A 26,972-nucleotide genomic window follows, 5' to 3' on the forward strand; every position below is an offset into this window, starting at 1 on the left:
AGGAATACTGATAATCTTCTTGAGTTTGGTAAATGTATTAAAACTTGATTGTTTAATTAGATGAAATTCCAGAAATTATCAGTTAGTTTCTACAAGCTTAATGCTGTTTTGGGTATTTTAGAAGATGAACGTTTGTATCCTGTGATTTATACTATGACATTTTATGCATTGCTTGCTATCATGATTATTTATGTATATTATTATCATAGCTGTGTGTGTATTTTTGTAACCTGTTCTGGCCATTATCCCTGGAGCTAAATACATGTATAAATAAATAGATTAATAGCAATATTATTTTAATCATTCCCTAATCTCTTATTTGTCTTAATATATTGTAAGCTTTGTTGAGTAGGAATGGTATTTGTATACAGTATACATCTGGTGGCGCTAAAGAAATTGTAAGTAGAAGAGATCAATGAAAGACACAGGTGAAAGTTGAATTTAGAACAGCACATTGCTCCAAACTTAACTGCTTTACTTTGGCCTAATGAACACTATCTGATAAGGAATTTTTACACCTTCATAATATCGTTAGAGGATAAACCTGAAGATCATGGTATGCTAAGGTAGGGATGGGCAACAACCCAGTCGAGTTTTCAAGATTCCCACAACGAATATGCATTAGATTTATTTGCATACAATGGAAGCAGTACATGCCCACCAATGTGCTATGGTACATAAGAACATAAAAGCAGCCATACTGGGTCAGACCAATGATCCATGTAGCCCCTTATCCTGTTTCTAACAGTGGCCAAGCCAGGTCACAAGTACCTGACCGAAAACTAAATCATGGCAACACTCCATGCTACCAATCTCAGGGCAAGCAGTTGCTTCTCCGTGTCTGTCTCGGTAGCAAACTGTGGACTTTTCCTCCAGGAACTTGTCTAAACCTTTTTTAAACCCCGATACGCTAACCACTGTTACTATATCCTCCGGCAAAGAGTTCCAGAGCTTAACTATTTGTTGAGTGAAAAAAATATTTCTTCCTGTTTGTTTTAAAAGTATTTCCATGTAACTTCCTCAAGTGTCCCTAGTCTTGGTACTTTTGGAACGAGTAAAAAAATCGATTTACTTCTACTCGTTCTAACCACTCAGGATTTTGTAGACCTCAATCATATGTCCTCTCATACATCTCTTTTCCAAACTGAAGAGGCCTAACCTCTTTAGCTCCTTCCTTATATGAGAGGAGTTCCATCCTCTATCATTTTGGTCACTCTTCTTTGAACCTTTTCTAATGAATGTCTGCCTGCCTCCCTTTTCTGCCAGATAGTCTCCTCATAGGAAACACTGCACGGCCAGGCATTATCTTGTCTTATATACATGATCTTAAGGGCATTTCTGTTAGTAATTTTGTTCTATTTTAAAAAGTCTACTTTTCTTCTCTTTAGATATGAGTGGATTTTTCTGTGATGCCCAGGTGGGAGCATCTTTGGTATTGATTGGAAGCCGCCATTTTTGGCTAAGGGGACAGCAGCAGGGGCAGACTTGGTAGCAAGAATCATTGGGTCTGATAGACATGGGGAAGGTAATAGCAAGGAAGAGACAGCTGCAATAGATGAAAGAGAGAGAGGAAAATGAGGGAGGGAAAGGAAGATAGTGAACATATTACCAAAGGCCCTCAAATGCATAAACAACTACTTGGCTTTCAGAAAATACATGAAAGCCCATGTCTTCAAACAATCTTTCCTTGATGACTCCTTGTAAACAAACTGACCCACGACAACACACAATTGGCATCGGATCTTGAACAAGAACTGAACTAGACAATCACCAACACATAACAATTATGTAACATGCACAACCAAAATAACTTGTAAGCCACATTGAACCGATTCCCTATTGGAAAATGTGAGGTACAAATGCAGAAATAAATAATAAATAAATAGGGAATGGCGTGAGGAGGAGAATAATGGGCAGAGGAGAAAGAAGACTGCACATGGTGACTGGGTGTGGGAAAAAGAAGGCGGAGATAACAACATCCAAAATTCAGTGTAGATTTACTCATACCCGTTATAATGATGGGTAAGAGAATTACTATGGTCACTTGGCCAGACCATTTGTCTTTACTTCTGATGTTCAGAATTTCAATACCTATTGATGGGTATGAGTAATATTTGATATAGTGCCTTTCTGTGGTTTACATATATTACATGCAAGTACTTTCTCTGACCCTAGTGGGCTCACAATCTAAGGGGCCCTTTTACCGTACTGCAATATAGCATGTCCTTACATGGGCTATTCCTGCATGCTTAGGCTATTTTTACTGCGGGGGTAAAATGGCAGCATTTTCTCTATTAATGGCCGATCTTTAATTTTCCCATTAGCTCATGGGTATTAGCACAGGCGGTAAGGGCTCATGTGCTAATTGGTTAACAAGCAGCAATATAGCTGTACTAACTGATTAGTGTAGAACACACTTACTCTCCGCCCCCAGAGCTAAAAAAATAATTTTTTTAGCACATGGGCAGTGTGTGGCAATCCTAAAACTACCACAGATCGCCTGAGCATGCCCCGCGGTAAGCCCTTTTTTTGGCTGCGATAAGAATGCACTAGAGTTTACTTCAGTTTAGTAAAAGGACCCCTACGTTTTTGTACCCGGGGTGATGAGAGGGTTAAGTGGCTTGTCCAGAGTCACAAGGAGCTGTAGTGAGAATTGAACTCGGTTTCCTTGATTCTTAGCCAACTGCACTAACCCCATTAGGCTACTCCACCTCTCTAATCAATCAGAATCAAGAAAACATTTTTGTTGTTTTCTTAAACTAGAAGCAAATTGGTAGGAAAAAATTTATGTCATCTCTGTGGAGAAAATTTACATAAAATGAGTCACTGGTGAATAGCATCAATTTTTTAGTCTTAACATTGAGGTATGTATTGTTTTCTTCTGTAATTATTAACAATGTGAATTCAGAGAGGATTTGAGTTTCAAGAAATCTGCTGCAGTCTAATTTTGAATTTCTAAAAGAAAGCATAACATGTGTCAGATTTGAAGAGACGATGCTAAATACTTTACCGCGCCAGCGGCTGCCAATGCGCTAATACACACACAGCCCATTCACTTTGAATGGACTGTGTCAGCATTGCTGAACGGCAGGGGGTGTTAGTATTTATCCTATTTCTTTGTAAGGGCAAAACCATGACTCAAAACTCCCAAACCTCTTGTATAAACCTAGAAATTGTAACTCAAGGAGGAAGAACCATATGACGTTGGAGGCAGGTAGGCTCTCAGGAAATGTGAAGCATCTGGAATAGTCTATGAGTAGAGGAGGAAGGAATAAACCAGTGACACTTACAGAGTTGTGATAAGGGCAACAGGCAATGTCGGCTGGCTCTGTGGTGTCAAAGAGCAACTGAACAGATAGGGAAGACTAGTCCTTATTTCACAACAATTATGCTATATGAGGAACACATGGCACAAAACCAACTAACAGACAGTTTATAACCATGGAGTTGATTCACACTCTGCATTTCGAATCTCTGTTTTACAATTAACAGCAGATGTTTGGGATTTGCCCCCCCCCCCCCCCTCAAAAAAAATCAGTCACCAATGATTACCTTGGGGGATATTTGGGCCTGTGGTAACATGATCGAGGGTGTGGTTTGGATCTGTCACAAACACAGTCATACAAGCAGGGTTTGCAAGCAAAAGGAAAACATTTTATTGTTATGACTCGACATGTGCACCCCTGTTACATCACAGGCTTTAGTCCAGGATTAGTAAAGTCTCTTTATTTCTCTCTGGTTCTTCACTATCAATGTCAACACTCTCTTCCTAGGGCTGGCTCCCAGCCTAGCCCAAAACAGACTATTAACACCTTCTTGGGTTCCCTCTGGACACACACCAAAAGCAAATACCTTCTGAATACAATTCAAGGTTATCTCCAGTGGTGTGCTGGAGCAGGCTCTCACAGGCTCGCAAGAGCCGGTTGTTAAGTTTTTAATAATTTTGGGAGCCGGTTGTTAAGGTAGGGCCCTCCATGGCTACTTTAACAACTGGCTCCCAAAATGTGAGCTTGGGCCCCCTGCTGAATTATCTTTTACTTTGCTGGTAGGGATGCTGAGCCCTGCCAGCCAAGTAAATAGACTACTGCTGCTCCCCGCTCCTTGTTTCCAGCTCTGGGCAGCAGGCTGGGACTTCTTAAGCATGTGAGAGACGTTCCAGCATGCTGCTCAGAGCAAGACTTTGGGAGTGGTGGCAGTCCATTTAATGGCTGCCAGCAAAGGTATGCCTAGCGTGCCCACACGAAGGGAGGGAGGAGAGAGAGGCAAGTGTTGCTCCCCCCCCCCCCCCCGGCCACCACTGGCCCTTCCAACTGCAGAGCTGGCTACGTCCGGAGAAAAAGCCTGTTAAAAATTTACCAGCACACCCCTGGTTATCTCCTACTTGTCCTTCCCACACAGACTCTGGAGGGTTAAGCTTGAGCCACACTGCTTCCCTGATCTCTCCTCAGGTACTACACTGACTCAGGGCATTTAACTCCAGCCTGGTCCAAGCCTCGCCACTACTGACTAAGCCTCTGTCATGGCATGTGAGCAGCACCTGCTGTATGGTGGCTCAAATGCACCATCAGTGCAGGAGTGCAGTTAGAGACACCTGTCGCTATGCCACTCAGTCAGAGGGCACATGAAGATCTATTCAGCATTAATGTGAAAAGCAAAGTGGCCGAAGGAGGAGGCCTCACAAATACTCCAATAATGCTCGTAGCTCTGTGCCCAAACCAGCTTATGAAGCATGAATCACCCATACACTAACTCAACTTTTATTCACTTCCCAAATCACTCAGCCCTGCATATATTTACTTTTTGCAGGACAGTTCCCATTACCTTCCATGGTAGAAATGTGAAAACCCTTCTTTTCCACCCCTCCGCCCCCCCCTAGATAATCATCACAGCCGTGCTATGTTGCCTTTTTTTCCTTTTATTCAATCATCCCAATTTGCCCACTGATATTCTTTGTAACCTTGGGCAGGTCATTTCACCCTTCATTGCCTCATCTGTAATTATATTATAAGCCTAATTGGAAAGGGAAATAACTTGTGCACCTGGATGTAACTTGCCTTGAGCTCGGATTTGGAAATGGCAAGTAATAAGATTTAAATCTAAAATACTGCCTATGGGCAGGATATGAAAACAGTATCAGGGCAGAGATCGCTTAGGGTGTAATTTTATATTATAGGCACTAACATTTACATGCTGCTTATGGGGATTCTTTTAAGCAGGTGCTTACCACAGCTAAAAATAGTGTACCATGGGAGGTACTCAGGTGTCCTGCACCAAATCAGCACGAGCTAACTTCACGCATCAAATTTTTATTTTATTTATTTATTTTGCGTGGAAAGTGGGTGCTTCTGCGCTAATCATTTAGCCCAGCTACACTACTGTGTACTAACTGATTACAGCAGGATTACCATGTGAGCCCTTCCGCCTACAAAATAGTTGTCAGTAAGTGTTAATATGGTAATTTTTTTAATGGCTGCACATTAATTATTATACTTATTATTACTACAGTCTTATAGCCTGAAAAACACCACAAAGTTCACCGCGGGTAACAACAGAAAAAAAATGAACAAACATCAGGAATTAAAATGTTTTAACCAGACTAAACAATAATTTCCAAAAAAAACCTCAGTTACTACAAATTAATTACATTTCATTAAAAGAAATGTCTTAAGGGCTTTCCTAAACTGAAAATCACAACAAATTCTTAAGCGAAAAGAAGGAAGAGAATTCCAAAACTGTGCAGCCCGATATGAAAAAGTGGCTTGGAAAATCCTCTTTGCCTTTACACGGCTGGGAAGAAACAGTGGGGTCCTTTTACAAAGGCGCGCTGAAAAATGGCTTGCGGTAGTGTAGGCGTGGGTTTTGGGAATGCGCAAATCCATTTTTTAGCGCACTTGTAAAAAAGGCATTTTTTGCTGAAAACGGACATGCGGCAAAATGAAAATTGCCACGTGTCCATTTTGGGTCCCAGACCTTACTGCCAGCCATTACCTAGCGGTAAGGTCTCACACTGTAACCGGGTGGTAATGGTCTATGCGTGTAAAATGCCGATTACCGCCCGTGTGCCAGAAAATAAAAATATTTTCCGGCACATGTAGCGGATGCGCGTCAAAAATGAAATTACCGCAAGGGCCATGCAGTAGCCAGGCGGTAACTCAAAATTAGCACGTGTTGGGCGCGCGTAGTCGCCTACGCGGCTTAGTAAAAGGGCCCCTAAGCTCCTAACTAATTGTAATGGGGAGAATAAGGAAACTAAATATTTTAGTGCGACCTATTGATGAATGAGCAGCTGCTGTAGTGGCCATTAGTCATGAGTTTGACACACCTGACCTAACCTGTAGGTATATGTGGGGCCCTTTTACTAAGCAACCGTAAAAAGTGGCCTGAGGAAGTGCGAGCACATCTTTTGGGCATGCGATGGCCCGTTTTTTAAACTACATCTAAGAAAAAGGGCCTTTTTAAGGGGCCAGAAAATGGATGAGCACTAAAATTGCAACCAGCACGTGTTCATTTTCGGCCTGAGACCTTACCGCCACCCATTGACCTAGTGGTAAACTCTCACATGCTACCTGGGCGGTAAGCATGCTGCGCACTCCAACTGCTGTTTACCACCGGGTAGGCGCCCCACGGTAGAAAATAGAAAATATTTTCTACCATGTGTTTTCAGTGCACACCAAATTCCGGAATTACTGCTCAGGACATGCGGTAGTCGGGCGGTAATGCCGATTTGGTGTGTGCTGGAGGACGCGCGTAGGCCCTTACGTGCCTTTATAAGAGGGCCCCTAAGTTTCTTAATAGAATAGGCTCCCACCAGGCAGCCTGTTATAGAACTGTCCTTTAACCCCCCCCCCCCCCCCCCCCATTCTATAACAGGTCGTTTAAAGTTAGGCACCAATTGTGCACATAAGTTCTAAAATTCTAGCTCTTACATCCGATTATTACAGTTGGGCACCAAGTAGTAGTCTATCATTTTAGCATGCAACTCGCTTAGGGGTCCTTTTACTAAGCTGCTTAAAATATCGTACCATGGAATGAGCTCATGCGTCCTGCAGTAACTGCCAACTTAACGCATGCTAAAAAAATTTTGTAATTTGTTGGAAGGGCATGTTGGGCGCAGAGACTGGGTGTTCCAGTGCTAATCAGTTAGCACATCTTCATTATTTTTTTTTGTTACATTTCTACCCCGCGCTTTCCCACTCATGGCAGGCTCAATGTGGCTTACATGGGGCAATGGAAGTGACTTGCCCAGAGTCACAAGGAGCTGCCTGTGCCTGAAGTGGGAATCGAACTCAGTTCCTCAGGACCAAAGTCCACCACCTTAACCACTTGGCCACTCCTCCGCATGCTGTTTTGTGCAAGATCACCGAGTGAGCCCTTACTGCCTCCAAAATAGGTGTCAGTAAGTGCTCACATGGTAATTTTTTTTTTGGCCGCGCAGTAACAGCAACATTAGTACGTGGCCATTAATACAAAAAATGGAAAATCGACCATTTTACTGCAGTGGTAAAAATGGCCTTAGCATGTGGGAAAAACCCCTGCAAGGGCGCGCTAGGCCCAGTTCTGCCACAACTTAGTAAAAGAAGCCCTTGGCGTGTAAATGCAAGGGGGGTGTTCACAGGGGGAGGAGTACAGGTGAGTTCGACAGTTGCACACTGTAAGTTATGTGCTGAAGTGCTGTACTTACGCACACACATTCATACTTGCTATGGCATAAGTGGCTACATCTAAATGTTGGCATGTAGAATTCTTTAATGGAATCTGGGCACCAAGATACTGTTATGGAATTCATGATCAGCGTGATTACATTTTGGCAGCTTTTATAAAAATGAACCCCTAAAGGTCTTGTTTCAAGAGACTATCTCATCGCTTTTAAATAGACAGTTCAATTTTCACCACTAGAGATCAAAATGTCGTCTGTTAAAAAGAACTCATCCATAATATACCAGCTAAACCAGCGTCCTAACAACAAACCACACGTGCCCCTCCCTAACATTCATACCTCACCCTTACATCTTCTCCCATGCTTATATGCTACCTGTTTCCACAGTGCAAACATACAACCATATTTCTGAACTCACACCCATCAATCATGCAGTTATAGAGCTCCAGATCCAAGGAAGAGAACCACAAGCAATTTTATAACCAAAAAATGCATTTTATTTTATTTATTGCATTTGTATCCCACATTCCCCCACCTATTTGCAGGCTCAATGTGGCTTACATAGATTTGTAATATTGTCATTTACTGGTAATAGGTTTCTTCTTCCTCTGTTCATTCAAGTGTAGTCCATTCGTGAGGGTCCATGGTCCTAGTCACTCTCCACCAAACCATCTGGCCAAGGGCAGCTCTTAACTACATATTCTTTGGTTCAGGTGTCTCACTCTAGGGTTCTGAATCCCTCTTGGGAATGGCCAATCCTCTCCCTGGGTCCCCTATAGGGATGAGATTGCTTCCTCATCCTCTCCCATGCCTAGTTCTCCTGCTGAAGAACCAAGCCAGTATATTGTGGCTTGAAGGGCCAAAGGTCAATTAATAGCCTCAATTATACACTCATTATCAGCCTATCTGCAGCTATTCAGGTTCTCAAGGATGAATTTTTCAAACACAGAATACTATTTAAAATATTCATCTTACCTCCCCAAACTTCTAATTGCCATGGGCTCCCTTTCTGGTCTCAAATTGAATCAATCAACTCTCATGCCTTTAAGGCAGTGGTTCCTAAACCTGATCCTGGAGACACCCCAGCCAGTCAGGTTTTCAGGATATCCACAATGAATATTTATGAGACAGATTTGCAGGCAGTAAAGGCAGTGTGTGCTCTCTCTCTCTCTCTCTCTCTTGAAAAACCTCTGTATTGGGGTCTCCATGATCTACTCAGCCTCACAGCTTTTAGCTCCAGCTTCATCTAAGCCCCGCACCTCTGACTCAGCATCAGAATCAGTCTCTGCCTCAGCAAACTAGCGCCATCTGTCGAAAGGTGGCTGAACTGCCTTGTACCACCCACTCCCTCACAGACCTGATAGCTACTATCAGTCAGATGGTATACCAGATTGCTAGTTATTAAGTCCTTAGCCAGATTGGAAGGGTATTACATAAACAACTGCTCAGTGCAGCAGCTCAGGCAAACTTGCAAAACACTTCTTTAATGAACAATACTTATTTAGGATATATTTTTTATTATTTTAACCTCAATATCTATCTATCTATCTATCTTTCTCTCTCTATATATATAATACAAGTTCTAACAAACATATAAACAGCAAGTGACCGACTCACCTGCAAATGCGCAGTAGAGACTTCCCTCTCTGTCCCGCCCTCGTGTCAAGACGTGATGATGTCAGAGGGTGGAACAGAGAGGGAAACGGAGTCGGAGTCACTGTCGGACGCTGCCGCCTGGAAACGAACATCGCACGCACCAACCTCCACCCTCCCCCCATCCCCATTGCTGCTCCCGCCCTCCACCGTATCGGGCCCCCTGCACTGACCTGTCAGCGCCTCTCACCTCCATGTGGAAGCGCTGCAGGCAGCAGCAGAGCGATCTACTGCTGCCTGCAGCGCTTTCCCATGGAGGTGAGAGGCGCTGTCAGGTCAGTGCAGGGGGCCCGGCACAGAGGGGGGAGGGAGCGGCGGCGAGGAGGGTAGCTGGAAATCTCGCTCGTTTTAACGGGCTTAACGGCTAGTTTTTGTATAAGGAAGTTCAGTTTAAACCATTTCCTTTTCCTCCAGTAAGCTTACATTTCAAATAGAACTTTACGACTGACAAATTATTACCAAATCAGTTGGATTAATTTTTAATGTAGTGTCTTATTAACAGTGCCCAATTGTCTTTCCTGAAATCAGAAAATAATTTTCCTTCCTCAGTTTTCCAGGACTTAAAGTGAAATATTATTGTTTCTCTCTGCCCTACTTTCAAATAAATTGGACTGCCTGAAATTTACAAACGTAAGACTTATCTAACTGGCTATTCACTGAGATATCTTTTCAGGACAACCAGCTGCTAGAAGTTTTCTTTCATTTTTTGTTTAATCAGCACACTCATAAACGATCACAGCTTTCTCCACAAAGTCACTGCACGTTTACTGTACCACAGCATATAGCAAATCTCCTCGATCACATTTGTTGCCACTTCTCAACTTCACCAAACAGAAACAATAAATTTCCCTCTTTTTGAGAATGTTTTCAAAATCTATAGCCCTCCATTTAAAATCAATAATAGTTATAAAAGGAGACATCCTGATATTTTCAGATTTACCTTCTTCTAAGTCCTAATTTTAAAGTAGACTTCTGTTAAAATAATTTAAGTACAACTGGACCTAATAGCGCACCATTTCCGGTACAACAAAAATATTTTTTATTTTTGTAGCGCCGGGACTTACCCGGCGGTAATCGGGCAGCACCGCAGGAGCCCTTACCATCACCTAAATAGGTGGCGGTGAAGGTTCCCCCTGGAAATGGCTGCGCACCAATCCCTGTGATTAGTGCATGGCCATTTCTTTTTTTGGGCCGAAAACAACCTTTTACCCGCTGGGGTAAAAGGGGACCTCGGAGTGCAGTAAATCCATGTGCTGACACCACCGCAGGCCCCCTTTTAGTGCAGCTTGAAAAAAGGGGCTCCTAATGTTTTAAACAGCAGTTCGAGGCCCCCGCCTGTGCATACCCTTTAAAACTGCTGTTCTTCTCCGGAAACGAACAGGAGCAACCAGGAGCATAGCTACAGGGGACCTCGGGGGACCCAGCCCCCCCCCCCCCCCCCAATCCAGTGTACAGCATAGGCGCCTGGTATACAATTTTGCTCGCCTGCTGCTTCCTTCTCCTCTCCCCCCCACCAGCCAGCATACAGAAGCTTTTCATCTTTTCTTCCAGCTGCCACCAATGCTGGCCCCCCCCCCCCGATAATAATTACTAAGCTGACAGCTGCGGGAGATTGCGGCTCTCTCCACTCTGCGGCTGCTTCCTTCCAGTCAGCCCTGCTTATTCTGAAAGAGAAAGTTGTATCAGAGGAGCTGGGGACTGGCCTGCAGGAACGCTGATGCAGTATGCAGACTGCAGAGAGCTGCGATCCCCCGCAGCTGTGCTTTGTAATTATCACCGCAACCAGCATTGATGACAGCTAGGAATCTTCACGATATTGACCCTTCATCTCTATCCTCCCATGTTTCAAACCTCCTCTCTACTGTGGCACCATCCACGTCTGTCAACGAGGCTGTTTCTTCTTACAACAATACTCTATCCTCTGCCTTAGACACTCTTGCACCTTTGATGACCCGCCCTGTAAGGCGTACAAAACCCCAACCTTGGCTGACTTCTAATATCCGCTACCTACATTCCTGTACCCGCTCCGCCGAACGCCTCTGGTGGAAATCTCGGACCCTTGATGATTTCTTATACTTTAAGTTCATGCTGACCTCCTTCCAATCTGCTCTTTTACGTGCCAAACAGGATTATTATATCCAACTGACCAACTCTCTTGGCTCTAATCCTCGACTTCTCTTCACCACATTGAACTCTCTCCTCAAGGTGCCCCTCCCCCAACTCCCCCTTCATTATCTCCTCAGACCCTTGCTGAATTCTTTCACAACAAGGTTCAAAAGATAAACCTTGCTTTCTCTACCTCACCACCTCTCCCTCCACTAGTCCGTTCCCCTCTCTCTCCTTCCCCTCATTCCCTTTCCTCCTTTCCTGAAGTTACTATTGAGGAAACTACACTTCTCCTTTCTTCCTCAAAATGTACCACCTGTTCCTCTGATCCCATTCCCACCCACCTTCTTAATGCCATCTCTCCTGCTCTTATTCCTTTTATCTGTCACATTCCCAACCTCTCACTTTCCACTGCGACTGTCCCTGCTGCCTTTAAACATGCTATGGTCACACCTCTCCTTAAGAAGCCTTCACTCGACCCTACTTGTCCCTCTAATTACCGACCCATCTCCCTCCTTCCTTTTCTCTCCAAATTACTTGAGCGTGCTGTTCACCGCCGCTGCCTTGATTTTCTCTCCTCACATGCTATTCTTGACCCACTACAATCTGGTTTTCGCCCTCTCCACTCAACCAAAACTGCACTTACTAAAGTCTCCAATGACCTATTACTAGCTAAATCCAGAGGTCAATATTCCATCCTTATTCTTCTTGATCTTTCCGCTGCTTTTGACACTGTCGATCACAGCATACTTCTCGATACCCTGTCCTCACTTGGATTCCAGGGCTCTGTCCTTTCCTGGTTCTCTTCCTACCTCTCCCTCCGCACCTTTAGTGTTCACTCTGGTGGATCCTCTTCTACTTCTATCCCTCTGCCTGTCGGCGTACCTCAGGGTTCTGTTCTTGGTCCGCTCCTCTTTTCTATCTACACTTCTTCCCTTGGTTCATTAATCTCATCCCATGGCTTTTCCTACCATCTCTATGCTGATGACTCCCAAATCTACCTTTCTACCCCTGATATCTCACCTTGCATCCAAACCAAAGTTTCAGCGTGCTTGTCTGACATTGCTGTCTGGATGTCTCAACGCCACCTGAAATTAAATATAACCAAACCCGAGCTTCTCATTTTCCCCCCCAAACCCACCTCCCCGCTCCCCCCGTTTTCTATTTCTGTTGATGGCTCTCTCATTCTCCCTGTCTCCTCAGCTGGAAACCTTGGGGTCATCTTTGACTCTTCTCTCACCTTCTCTGCTCATATCCAGCAGATTGCCAAGACCTGTCGTTTCTTTCTTTACAACATCCGTAAAATCCGCCCCTTTCTTTCCGAGCACTCTACCAAAACCCTCATCCACACCCTTGTCACCTCTCGTTTAGACTACTGCAATCTGCTTCTTGCTGGCCTCCCACTTAGTCACCTCTCCCCCCTCCAGTCGGTTCAAAACTCTGCTGCCCGTCTCGTCTTCCGCCAGGGTCGCTTTACTCATACTACCCCTCTCCTCAAGACCCTTCACTGGCTCCCTATCCGTTTTCGCATCCTGTTCAAACTTCTTCTACTAACCTATAAATGTACTCACTCTGCTGCTCCCCAGTATCTCTCCACACTCGTCCTTCCCTACACCCCTTCCCGTGCACTCCGCTCCATGGATAAATCCTTCTTATCTGTTCCCTTCTCCACTACTGTCAACTCCAGACTTCGCGCCTTCTGTCTCGCTGCACCCTACGCCTGGAATAAACTTCCTGAGCCCCTACGCCTTGCCCCATCCTTGACCACCTTTAAATCTAGACTGAAAGCCCACCTCTTTAACATTGCTTTTGACTCGTAACCACTTGTAACCACTCGCCTCCACCTACCCTCCTCTCCTCCTTCCTGTACACATTAATTGATTTGATTTGCTTACTTTATTATTTGTCTATTAGATTGTAAGCTCTTTGAGCAGGGACTGTCTTTCTTCTATGTTTGTGCAGCGCTGCGTACGCCTTGTAGCGCTATAGAAATGCTAAATAGTAGTAGTAGGATGGAAAACAGTTGCATGCTGGTTTGGGGGGGGGGTTGGAGGAGGGAGAGAGACAGGAGCAATGGCGGGGGGAAGGGTGAGAGAAGCAATGCTTGGGGTGGGGGCGAGACCGGGAGCAATGTAGGGGGGGACGGGGGGGGGGGGGACAAGGAGAGAGATGGGAGCAAGGAGGTTAGATTGAGAACAGGAGACGGCATGAGCCTATCTAGCCCATTATATGGGCTGAAGCCAGTAGGCGGACATTTCATCATTTTTGCTGCATCAAAACAATAGCAAAAGATTATAATAGATTGCTTATGCGTAGTCCATTTGTAAAAAGTCAAAAGCTGTTCCAGTTGGTGGATAGGCAGTGCCCTAAAAAGTGGAGGTCAAAAGATTGTTTTTTACTTATATGACAGCTTTTTAATTTATTTGAACGTTTCCCATATGTAGATAGAAATATCATGAAATAAAAAAACTGAATATCATTAAAACAGCTTAAAAATGTATTATAGCTGGTAGAAACAGCAGTTATAAACTCTGTATTTTTGCTAATTTTTCTACACTGTTCTATACAATACAGATGGCCAAATTTCAGCGAGGATATCCTGTTTCCTGTTGGGTTCATTTTAACTGTTGTTGTAATCTGCCTTGGGAAGCCTGGAGGGGCATAATCGAAAGGGACGCCCAAGTTTTGCTGATGACGTCCTCGCAAAACGTCCTGATGGAGGAACGTCCATCTTTCGTTTCGATAATACGGTCGGGGATATCCAAATCTTGAAATTTAGGTCATCCTTAGAGATGGTCGTCCCCAGACTTGGTCATTTCTGATTTTCGGCAATAATGAAAACCAAGGACACCCATCTCAGAAATGACTAAATGCAAGCCCTTTGGTCGTGGGAGGAGGCAGCATTCGTAGTGCACTGGTCCCCCTGACATGCCAGGACACCAACCGGGCACCCTAAGGGGCACTGCAGTGGACTTCACAAATTGCTCTCAGGTACATAGCTTCCTTACCTTATATGCTGAGCCCCCCCCCCAAAACCCACTACCAGGTAAAGTCGTCCAAGTGCTCGTCAGGGACACCCTTTTTTTCCCATTATCGGTCGAGGACGCGCATGTGTTAGGCACTCCCCAGTCCCACCTTCGCTACGCCTCTGACACGCCCCCATGAACTTTGGTCATCCCTGCGACGGAAAGCAGTTGAGGACGCCCAAAATCGGCTTTCGATTATGCCGATTTGGGCGACCCTGTGAGAAGGACGCCCATCTTCTGATTTGTGTGGAAAGATGGGCGTCCTTCTATTTCAAAAATAAGCCTGATAATCAAACCTGGAGGTAAACCACAGTTTGCAGGCACCACGTCCGAGGTTTCACCACTCCAATGTGTTCTTCCCAACAAAACGAAACACTTTCTAGACCCAAAGAGAATATATGCTACAAGAAGCACTTACACAACTACAAACATGTGGAGGGCAGTTGTATTAACAGTGCACCTATATTTAGGTACCCATTGGGTACCCCGTGTGGCACCAATTTTATAAAGGAAAAGTGGGCGTCTACTGTCTTTTATAGAGTACTAGTATAACTGAAAATGTACACATATTTGGTTAGGCGTCAGCGCTGATCTAAATGTTCATGCCTAATGCCGGACATACGCATGTAACTTAGAGAATGTTATAAATCATACACATAAATGTGTACTCTGCCTACCTGTGAAATATGCACTCTATAAGATATGCACATATTTACAAAGCAGCTCTTATGCAGTTTTGGGGCTTTTATGTGTGTATGTGTAGATATATGCCCATATATGACTGTAATCTAATGATATAAATATGTGTATATTAGGTGCACAAATGTTAGCACCTTTTTTATAGCATTATCCCTCAAATGTCAACTACTACTACTACTACTACTATTTAACATTTCTAGAGCGCTACAAAGTGTACGCAGCGCTGTACAAACTAGGCAGTGGCGTGCGGTCAGGGCCCTCAGGGGATTCACTGAATCCCCAGCACTATGAAAATGCTGTTTTAACTTTGATCCAGTTGGTCCCTTCCCTTGTCACCAATAGAGCAGAGTAATCCTGCCTCTTTAGCAACTCATGCTGAGTTGCTGTGTAGTCAGTGCATGTGCATTCCTCACTGCTGAATCTTTTAGCAGTCATGCCATTCCCAGCGCAGCAGCTGCATGTCAGGAAAAGCCACGGCCTTTCCCCGTGCAGCACTGTAGCAGCAATATCTTTGCTTGCTCTGTGGCCTTCAGAGTGCTCTGTGGGAGTGGAGCCCGCTGCCGAATACTGACTGAGTGCCACTGATTTGGCTCTGCCTCTGGGCAGATTTGGGAAGAAAAATGTGCTTTTTTGGATGGGAGGCGGTCTTTGGGGCTGAGAGGTTATATGTTGCGACCCCCGAGCCCTCTTGCTGTTTGCTCTGCGGATGAGAGGAGATAATATTCAGACAGCTGGGTCCTTTTTGCTGTTTCTCTTGGGGTGGGAACATCCCGGCCTGAGAAAAACCAACAGGGACTAGACAGTCCCAACCTATCACTTCCCTCTGAGATACGATGTGATGGAGCCACCAAGCCCCTCTTGCTGTTTTCTCTGGGGATGAGAGGTGATATGTTGGGGCCACCAAGCCCCTCTTGCTGTTTTCTCTGGGGATGAGAGGTGATATGTTGGGGCCACCAAGCCCTTCTTGCTGTTTTCTCTGGGGATGAGAGGTGATATGTTGAGGCCACCAAGCCCTTCTTGCTGTTTTCTCTGGTGATGAGAGGTGATATGTTGAGGCCACCAAGCCCTTCTTGCTGTTTTCTCTGGGGATGAGAGGTGATATGTTGAGGCCACCAAGCCCTTCTTGCTGTTTTCTCTGGTGATGAGAGGTGATATGTTGGGGCCACCAAGCCCTTCTTGCTGCTTTCTCTGGGGGTGAGAGGTGATCATCATGTTGGGGCTACTGAGTCCTTTTTGCTGTTTCTCGTGAGATTGGGGCATCCCAGCCTGAGAAAAACAAGAAGGGCTTGGCAGCCTCAACCTATCACATCCCATTAAGAGATGATGTGATGGAGCCGTTGAGCCCCTCCTTTCGTTTGTTTTTTTTTTGTTACATTTGTACCCCATGCTTTTCCCACTCATGGCAGGCTCAATGCGGCTTACATGGGGCAATGGAGGGTTAAGTGACTTGCCCAGAGTCACAAGGAGGTGCCTGTGCCTGAAGTGGGAATTGAACTCAGTTCCTCAGGACCAAAGTCCAGCACCCTAACCACTAGGCCACTCCTCCACTGTTGCTACTATTTGAGATTCTACATGGAATGTTGCTATTCCACGTAGAAGTCAGCCCATGCAGATTACCAATATGGCCGCGCAGGCTTCTGCTTCTATGAGTCTGATGTCCTGCACGTATGTGCAGGACGTCAGACTCATAGAAACAGAAGCCTGCGCAGCCTTCTACATGGAATGTTGCTAGTGGAATAGCAACATTCCATGTAGAATCTCCAATAGTAGCAACATTCCAAGTAGAATCTCCAATAGTATCTATTTTATTTTTGTTACATTTGTACCCCGCGCTTTCCCACTCATGGCAGGCTCAATGCGGCTTACATGGGGCAATGGAGGGTTAAGTGACTTGCCCAGAGTTTTTTGTTTCTCTGGAAGTGTTATATGATGAGACTGTATCATTCTCGTCGTTTTTCTTTTTCTTTACTATTGTTCCTGATTATTTTGGCTAGAATGACTTCAATAAAAATTGTGAGGGACAGGAGGCGTAGGGCGGGAGGTGTTATGTCCTGAGTAGTGGCAACTGCCACAGTGTTTGAGATCTTGTTAACTGGTTCTGTTTCACATGTTAATGAAATTTTCATGGATATTTCAGGCAACAATGACCTTGCATTGTCTACTGTCACTTCTATTTGAGTATGACCTGAAAAAGGAAATGGGTGACAAGGCAAAGCTTATTTTATTTTGTTGCATGCACCCTGGAAGTCATGTGTCTGGCTGCTCTCTGCTTTCACGTCTTGTTTGTGGGTACACAATAACTTGCTGCTTCAGCCTCAAAATATCATAGAAAGCCTGTACTGTTCAAAGTATTTTTTTCATTAAATCTGCAATTCTATACTACATAATGTCAGTTTCTGTATAAATCTGAAGGATAGATTTCGGAAAGGTGATGGAGATACAGAACCTAAGTTTCTTCAAATCAATACAGAAGTCAAAAGGAAAAGTGGCAAATGTTACAGGTGACTCTCAAAAATACACCAAGATGTGACATCGTTCAGTACAAACAGTGAGTACATTAACCTTAGTTAAGGGTACGCATTACGCTAATGTTTAACACATCTACTGAATCCCTAGTATAAATGTTACCGCACGCCACTGTACCTTACAGTCTCTGATATCCCAGGCTCTAATTGATGGACTAAACCCTCCGCATACAAAAACATTTCGATCAATGGGATGAAATTTTAGGGTGCTGATCTTGAATTCATTTTCACTGCTGAACAACTGTTTCCCTGTGTAAAAGCAAAAGAAAAACCAAAGATAAGATATACTCTAACCCCTAATATCTGCAATTCTCTCATGTAAGAACAAAGTCAAACAAATGAAATGCCATAACAAATGAAAACTGTAAAAACATTTCTCACCATTGCAAGGAAATACGCAAAAGTTTAGATAGTGTATTGGAAATAATAAAAGATATATACTAAATTCTGAAAAACATTCACTTAACTTCACCAAGGCAATTAATTTAAATTCCACCAGGCTAATGCTGTTGCCATGGATACACTGTGTTCCAAATGTGTGTACGATAATCTTCAAAAGAATCCTGTGAGCAAATATTAATTTATTAGCATAAATGTAATTGAGAATACCTGCTCGTTGCGGTTATTATCATCTTATTACTGTGCATTGTTCTCCACTGCAGCTCAAAATTAATGTCATCTTAGGCAGCAGATTCCAAATGCCTAAATACTGCATCTTTTTATACCTGTGCATGCTGTATCTAGCGCTGTATTTAAAAATTTTATATCACTGGAAGGACCTGAGTCAAAGTGCACAAGAGCTGCATCTGGTACCAGTTCATTTCACTTTCAAAACTGGTGTAAAGCTCATGGGTAAAAGTATTCATGGGCTTTGCAGAAACGTGGGTAATATGCAGACTTTCCTCTTAAATACCCGATACACAAGAAAGGAAAGATTTTTCACAGACAGATGGCAGATTTCGGGAGCCACAATGACAATGGTCTCTAAAAAGTTATGGTAAAGCATAGAAAATGCATATTTTACACAAACTGAAGAGATAGTGAAAGCATGATCTAGTGGCACCACAAGTGATAGGGATAGCCAAGGCGTAACGTATGGAGCAGCAGTTACATCCCTAAAAGCGGTGGTATAACTGCAACAAGTTTCCCAGAGGTAGGGTTACCATATGTCCGGATTTACCTGGACATGACCTCTTTTTGAGGACATGTTCGGGCGTCCGGCCGGGTTTTGCCAGTCCACCTGTTTGTCTGGATTTCTGGACAAACGGGTGGGTGGCGGGCCTATCCTAGCCTCCCTTTCCCTTACTTACTATCTACTGCCCTGGTGGTCTAGTGACCTCTTCGGGGCAGGAAAGAGCCCCCTCTTTCCTGCCCGCAGCGCTGCCCTTGCCCTGTATCCTGCTACTGTGACGGTCTCAGGATTCAAAATGGCCACCGAGAGTTGAAACGGCCTCGCGAGTCTTCAACTCTCGGCGGCCATTTTGAATCCTGAGACCGTCACAGCAACAGGATGCAGGGCAAGGACAGAGCTCCGGGCAGGAAAGAAGGGGTTCTTTCCTGCCCTGAAGAGGTCACTAGACCACTAGGGCAGTAGATAGTAAGTGAGGGGAGGGGAGGTGACCCTGGGGAGGGGAGGTGAAGGGGGGGGCAGGGGAGGGGAATATGTGACAGGGGGCAGGGCGAGGATGCGAAAGGGGTGGGGTGTGGGTGGGGTGTGGGTGGGGCAGGGGGCGGGACATGTGTCCTCTTTTTGAGAGGACAAAATATGGTAACCCTACCCAGAGGCACTGGGGTAGCCTGCACAGACTGGCAGTTAAAATTCTAAAACCCTATAAATCCATTAAAGCATTGGAATAACCTGCCAAAGAGCAGTGGTGTGACAGAGCACATAGGAAGATACTGGTTTCTCTTATGTACATCCCTCACAGGGCCACCTTAAGAGGCCTAGGCCTGGGAAACTGAGCCAGGAGGGCGTGGTTTTGCCAGGGGAAATAAAGCTACTGGGGAAAGACAGGGAAACCCAAAGCAGGAACATAAGCACTGCTATATTGGGACAGGCTGGTCCATCTAATGCAATACTTTGTAGGGCATTTCTTTTATTATTTATTCATGTGAGTGTGGCGCTAATGTTGTCATTAGAACATGGCATTTGCACAAAAGTAACCCAGGAGCACATAGAAAGAACACCTACTCTCTGTCTATGGTTAGTGCAGCAGGCTTTGATCCCGGTGACCTGGGTTCAATTCCAACTGCAGCTCCTTGTGACCTTGGGCAAGTCACTTAGGGGTTCTTTTACTAAGGCGTGATAGTGTTTTTAGCGCGCACTAAAAATAGGCACAAGCTAAATGCTAGAGACACCAATGTATTCCTATAGGTGTCTCTAGAATTTAGCGTGTGCCTATTTTTTGCGTGCGCTAAAAACGCTAGCTTGCCTTAATAAAAGACCCCCTTAACCCTCCATTGCCCCATGTACAAAAACTTAGATCGTGAGCCCTCTAGGGACAGAGAAAGTATCTGCATGTGAGAAATGTGTAAATATATTGCTTTTTCACTTAACATAATTGCAAAGATAGAATATATAGCTTATGCCCTGGTAGAAAGGAACTCTTTAGGGGTAAGAGTATAACTATATTTGTGTAGGCCCTTTCTAACAGACCACATTATGGCTTTCTAAATTACTAAACAAAGGAACTGTGTTAGTTTAAAGAGATGTGTGCAAATTGATAAGGAATGCTGAGAAAGGAGGAGGAGAAAGAAGCAAGCCCAAACTGCTGAGAGAGATGTATGAGGGTTTCAAGGACAGGCCTTAGAGCTGAAATGGAGGTTGAGCCAGGCATGAGAACATGAAACTGTGAAACTATGTACAAAGGGAACAAGAGAAAAGGGGGGTTGGGGGAAGGTGAAGCATACCATGTATGAAACTACTAATGCAGAGTTCTCACATGAAGGTTTGACGATAAGAAAATGTAAACCGAACAATGAATAGAGGCTCTGTCTATGGAAAATTTTCAGAAGGGACTGTTGTATGATAACCAGCACTGATGTAATAGGGGGTAAATGTGATCAATATCAAATGAGAAACTTAGGGGCAGACACCTAATGTAACCAGAAAGTAAGAATATATAAAAACTGTAAAAATTAAGGAAGGGTGTGCCTGATTGCTTTCAGAGACACCCATTCTTGCAAGAGTGTATTTTTTTAACAATAAATTAATTAAGACTTGTTTCACCAATTTGATTTTGTAAGTTCTTTTTGTATAGGTTCTCAGGTTATCTGGGGGCTATTTATAACACTGCATATAATGTGTACAGCCTAGTAGCACTACAGAAATGATTAATAGTCATAGTAGTAATTTTTAAAATATTTTCAAAAAATAGGTAATACATGGGATACTGCGTGCTAACTGGCAAAATACTGCAAAATGTTATAATGTGTTTTAAAGTAGCCCATTGGTGCATGTTAACCATATGTTAAGGACGTAACACCCTTTAGTAAGTGAGGCCCCTTAATCCCTTGTGGAAAGCCCTGGCTGAAACAAATAGTTTTTTAAAACCTATATGTGCCGTTATGCAGGTGGAAAAGCAGATGAGGAACTAATTCCACATACACATGTATTCCCTTTGTGAAATGGCAAATACGTATGTAGATTTTAGTCCTGTCATCAAGCTTTTCCCAAATTTTCTATTTTATTGCAGAATATCTTATTCTTAAAAAGTATCTATGTGCTTGTTTTCCAATGTCTGCCATTTAGAGGCCAAATAAGAATCAAGTCCTAAGTGCTGTATTTTAAAGGGCTCATACTGTACCGTACCTGTTTCAATGTCTGTTAAATGAAGCATGGAATCAAAGCCTCCACTGAGAACCATTCTTCCACAGGAGGACCATTGTACATCTCGAACAGCACCAGAATGACACAAATAGGTCTTCAAACAGCTGCCTGTATCTACAGCATCCCAGACCTTAGAAAGCAGAGAACAAAATATAAATATGGAAACATATAATTTAGCAAATTTATCATTAACTAATTATTATGAGGCGTATTTTCAAAGCACTTAGACTTACAAAGTTACGTGAAGGTGCATTTTCGATATGAAATGAAGTCCGAATTTGGACATTTTGCTCAAAATGTCCAGAATCTGAATACGAGTACAGCGATTCTTAAGACTGCAAAAGTTCTACCTCTTTTTCTGAACATGGCCATTTGCTAGATGTTTTTGTGCTCTGCGCATTTATCTCTTTGGTCCATTTTTGAAAAAAAAAAAGTCTAAAATCAAGCCATTGGGATATAGGAGGAGCCAGCATTCTTAGTAGACTGGCCACACAGACATCCCAGCAGAGCTCTCAGATACACATCTCACCATTGCTCCCTTATATTGTATAGTGAGCCCTCCAAAACCCACAAAAAACTTACTGTACCCAACTGCAGGTGACACCTATATAGGGTCCAGTAGGTTTTTGGTGGGTTTTGCAGGGTTTACACTTTCCACCACAAGTATAACAGTCAGACAAGGTTATTGGCCTAGGTCCCCTTCTCCACAGTGCACTGCACCAACCACTAGGCTACTCCAGGGACCTGCTTGCTGCTCTAATAGGACTGGCAATAACATCAGAAGCTGTCATAAACAGTACATACCAGCCTCTTTCACATCTTTGGGGGTGGAAAGGGGTGAGTGACCATTGGGGAAGTAAGGAGGGGTCATTCCTTTATTCCTCCACTGGTCAACTGGTCATTTAGGGCCCTTTTTTGTGGCTCAGTCGTAATTAAAACAGGTCTAGCTGAAAACGTCTTAGTTTTTGCCTGGATGTTTTCATTTTGTTCCATTATGGCTAGAAAATATCCAAGTCTTAGGAACACCCAAATACCACCCTTAATATGCCCCTAACATGCCTCCTTGAGATTTGGATGCATTGCGGACAAACAACATAGAAAAACATCTGGAAAATGGCTTTCAATAATACCAATTTGGACATTTTGGCCGAGAAAAATGTCCATCTGCCGGTTTATGCCACTTATTTATTTATTCATATATCTCATAATTATCCAAAAACAAGTTTCGGTTCAATGTGGCTTACAGTTAACAAGAGAAGTTACTGTAATGTTTTACAATTACAAAACAGTATAGAACATCAGTAACACGTATAATTAACCATAACATTTCTCGAAAAGGTAGGTTTTTAATACTTTTCTGAACTGAAGATAGGTTGTAATGCTTCTTGTGTCCTTTTTCCTCTTTCAAAAATGAGCCCCCTATGGAACTTTGTAAGTCTAAGTGCTTTGAAATGAGAGAAGCTGTACAAGCATAAATAATCTGAATTAATCATAAAAATATATGCAGTGATAAAATTCACAGTAACGTTTAAGATGGAAATTAATAAACTGGAGAAGCAATAACAGGTGCAAAGAATGTATATAAAGGAGGCCATTCACTTATAAAAAGTGAAAAAGAAACTTAACAACATTTTAAAAATATATGAATGGTGAGAGCTACAATCCTATGAAAGGAACTGACTCCTAATGTAAGTAAGCATTGTGGTACGTCACATTTCATAAGGCCTGAGCATGGATTGGGGATTGAGGTAAAAGGGCAATGAGGAGGTTGCTATGCAGTGGGAGTTAACTCAGCAGGCGTTGCTCCTGTCTGGTCGGCTTCTCACATGACATTCGGTGGCACTTAACCAGATAGTGCTGCTGAACGTGAAGTGTGACTTCTGTGGCACTATCCAGTGGTCCAGGGACAGAGCAGAGGCAGAGAGTGAAGTTATCCAAGCTCCACTGCACAAATATATATCCGGCAAATAGGATTGCATACATAATAATCCTAACTTACCCACTACAAACGGCCCAAAATACTGCAGCTAGGCTTGTCCTCAAGGTATCGCGTATTGATAGAGCCATTCCCTTATTATGCAAGCTGAACTGGTTGTCCATTAAACCCAGGATTATTTTTAAATTATGTGTTTTTGTCTTTCAAATATTATATGGCATGGCACCGGATTATATGCAGCCCTTAATAGCTAGTTCCCTACAGAATATAACCTCTGGTTCTAGGGACTACCTTAGACATCGTCTTCCAGATTGTAAGAGAGTGTGTTATAAGTCAGTTCGCTCTGCTGACTTTAGTTTAATTTCTTGTATTGATTTTTGATACAGATACAATCAAGAGCTCACAACATAACAAGTAACATTTTACAAAGTAAGGCAATACCGGAGCTCACATGTAAGAAGTAGCTATCTATATCTAGGCTGAAAATTAAGAAGAAAAGAGATAGGCAGAAAAGAGAAAAAGTAGGGAAGGGGGGGGGGGGCCTGGAGAGTACAGATCAAAATAGAAAACATGCATAGGCCATAAAATACATCTAGGGAAGTGCTTATCACTGTACAATGCTGAAATATGATACACGTGGTAGCCATTTCTCCCGATATGCAGCAAAGCGAGAAGATGTCTTTGCAAGGTGTGATTCATATTTGTAGATTTGGAGCACTAAGTTCCACCATTCCTGGTAGGTGACTTGGTGCAAGGATTTCCAATGCTGACTTTAGATACCAGAGTGCTATGCGGTGGAATTCACTGCCAATGACAATCAAGGGTCAGCCTGATTACTTGGTATTTCGTCCAAATTCAGACTTAGATGTCATATCCAAAAATGCCCCTTGTGCATCATCTGACTTGCCCAAAGTCACAAGGAGCAGCAGTGGGAATTGAACCCATGTTGCTAGGATTAAAGCCCACTGCACTAACCATTAAGCCACTCCTCTTCTGTTTTGGATGTCTTGCATTAGGACGTCTTTTGTTCAAAAATGGACCAAAAAAAAAGGATGTCCAAATCATATAACATCCAAATCACAAGACATCCATAGCAGCATTTTCGAACACAAAAGATAGAGGTCTATCTTTTTCGAAAATGACCTTCTTTCCTGTTCAGATTTAGATGTTCTATCGAAAATGCCCCTCCTAATCTTTTTAGCCTTTCATTATATGAGAAGAGTTCCTTCCCCTTTATCATTTTGGTCACTCTTCTTTCAACCTTTTCTAATTCCGCGACATCTTTTTTGAGATACGGCAACCAGAATTGAACGCAATACTCAAGGTGAGGTCCAACCATGGAGTGATACAGAGGTATTATAATATTCTTGGTCTTATTTTGCATCCTTTCCCTAATAATTCCTAGCATCCTGTTTGATTTTTAGCCACCGCCACACACTGTGCAGAACATTTCAGTGAATTGTCTACAATGACACCTACATCTTTTTCTTGGGAGCTGACTCCTAAGGTGGACCCTAGCATCAGATAACTATGATTCAGATTATTCTTCTCAATGTGCATCACTTTGCATCTGTCCACATTAAATTTCATCTGCCATTTGGATGCCCAGTCTTCCAGTTTCCTAAGGTCTTCCTGCAATTTTTCACAATCCTCCTCATGTGAGAAAAATAGTAATTTAACCCTACCCTCTGTTTTCTGTGCAATTACCAATTCCTAATCACAGAAGGACATTGCCTGCTATCCCATGACTTTGTAATTTTCTCAGGAGTCTCTCATGAGGAACTTTGTCAAACGTTTCTGAAAATCTAGGTACACTAACATCAACCGGATCACCTTTATCCACATTTATTCACACCTTCAAAGAAATGAAGCAAACTGGTAAAGCAAGACTTTCCTTGGCAGAACCCATGCTGACTCTGTCCCATTAAACCATATCTATCTATGTGTTCTGTAATTTTATTCTTTATAATAGTTTCCACTATTTTGCTTGGCACTGAAGATAGGCTTAATGGTCTGTAAGTTCCCAGATCACCCCTGGAACCTTTTTTAAAAATGAGTGTACATTTGTCACCCTCCAATCTTCAGGTATTACAGACAATTTTAACGACAGGCTACAGATCACTAACAGCAGATCACCAATTTCATATTTGAGTTTTTTCCATACCCTGGGGTGTACAGCATCTGGTTCAGGTGATTTATTAGTCATTAACTGTCAATTTGGCTCATTACATCTTCCAGGTTCACCAAGATTTCTTTCAGTTCCTCTACCTCATCACCCTTGAAAACCATTTCCGGCACTGGTAGATCTCTTACTTCTTCTTCTGTAAAGACCGAAGCAAAGACTTCATTCAATTTCTCCGCTATGACCTTATTCTCCCTGAGCGCGCCTTTTGCTCCTTCATGATCTAACAGTCCCATGGAATTCCTCACAGGCTTTCTGATTCCGATATACCTAAAAAATGTGTTACTATGAGTTTTTGTCTCCGCGGTTAGTATTTCTTCATATTCTCTTTTAGCCTTCTTTATCAATGCTTTGGGTCCATGAAACATTATCTTGTCAGCGATGATATTGCTTCTTATTCTCTTCATTTGGATCCTTTATCTATTCTTTGAAGGATGTTGTTTTGGTTCTAATAGCTTCTTTCACTTCACCTTTTAACCATGCTGGCTGTCGTTTGCTCTTCTTTCCACCTCTGTTAATATGTGGAATACATCTGGTCTGGGCTTCCACAATGGTTTTTTTAAACAACGTCCATGCCTGATTTAAAGCCCTAACCTTTGTGTCCGATCCTTTAGCTTCTTTTTAACCATTTTCTTCATTTTGTTGCAGTCCTCCTTTCAAAAATTAAATGCTGCTACAGTAGATTTCCTTAGTGACTTCACTCCAAATATCAGCTCAAATTTGATAATGTTATGATCACTGTTTCCCAGTGGATGCAACACCGTTACCTGTCTTACCATGCCCTGCATTCCACTAAGGACTAGATCTAAAATAGTTCCCCCTCTTGTTGGTCTTTGGACTAGTTGCTCCAAGAAGCAGTCATTTATTACATCTAAGAATTAAAATCTAAACTGTTCCTGTGACTATCAGCTCTGCTCTACACTGATACTATGGTAAACTCTAGCATAGGCCCTTAACTGCTAGCCTATGAAGTTGAAATACAGACTTTAAATGCTAAACAAACAAACAAACAAAAAACCTCTATTCCTTAAATTGCCTTTGCTAAATAAGCAGAGTAACAAAAATAAATCCACTGAGATTATTTATTTAACTCTAAGTCTACCTTTCCTCAAATGTAAAAGCAATTTCCCAGCAAATAACTTACCAATGAACTTCTGTCCTGCTCTGGAAGGTCTCTCACAGCACCTCTTCTGTACTGATATATATCATATTTCTGTTATATGATTGTTTTACAGTACTTTTAAATGTGTTTATTTCTGATACTATACCATGTTAGTTCTATTACTAGGTTTCAATTTGCCATCTCCAAGTATACCACATTGATTGTGTTTATGCTTATGTTTGGTCATTTTACTATTG

At 43.0% G+C, this 26,972-nt stretch overlaps 1 protein-coding gene across 2 annotated transcripts in view; it reads right to left on the reverse strand.

Annotated features, from left to right (window-relative positions):
• The window catches only part of WDR25 (WD repeat domain 25), a 209,934-nt gene that overhangs the window by 31,456 nt on the left and 151,506 nt on the right, over positions 1-26,972 (reverse strand). For both annotated transcript variants that reach the window (XM_030215303.1, XM_030215304.1), the window contains 2 exons: positions 21,478-21,625; positions 17,785-17,915 (listed from right to left, as the gene is read on the reverse strand). In XM_030215303.1, coding sequence (XP_030071163.1) covers positions 17,785-17,915; positions 21,478-21,625 — 279 coding nt within the window. The remainder of the gene's footprint in view (positions 1-17,784; positions 17,916-21,477; positions 21,626-26,972) is intronic.

Source organism: Microcaecilia unicolor, chromosome 9 (genome assembly GCF_901765095.1).
Source record: "Microcaecilia unicolor chromosome 9, aMicUni1.1, whole genome shotgun sequence".
Lineage (NCBI taxonomy): Eukaryota > Metazoa > Chordata > Amphibia > Gymnophiona > Siphonopidae > Microcaecilia > Microcaecilia unicolor.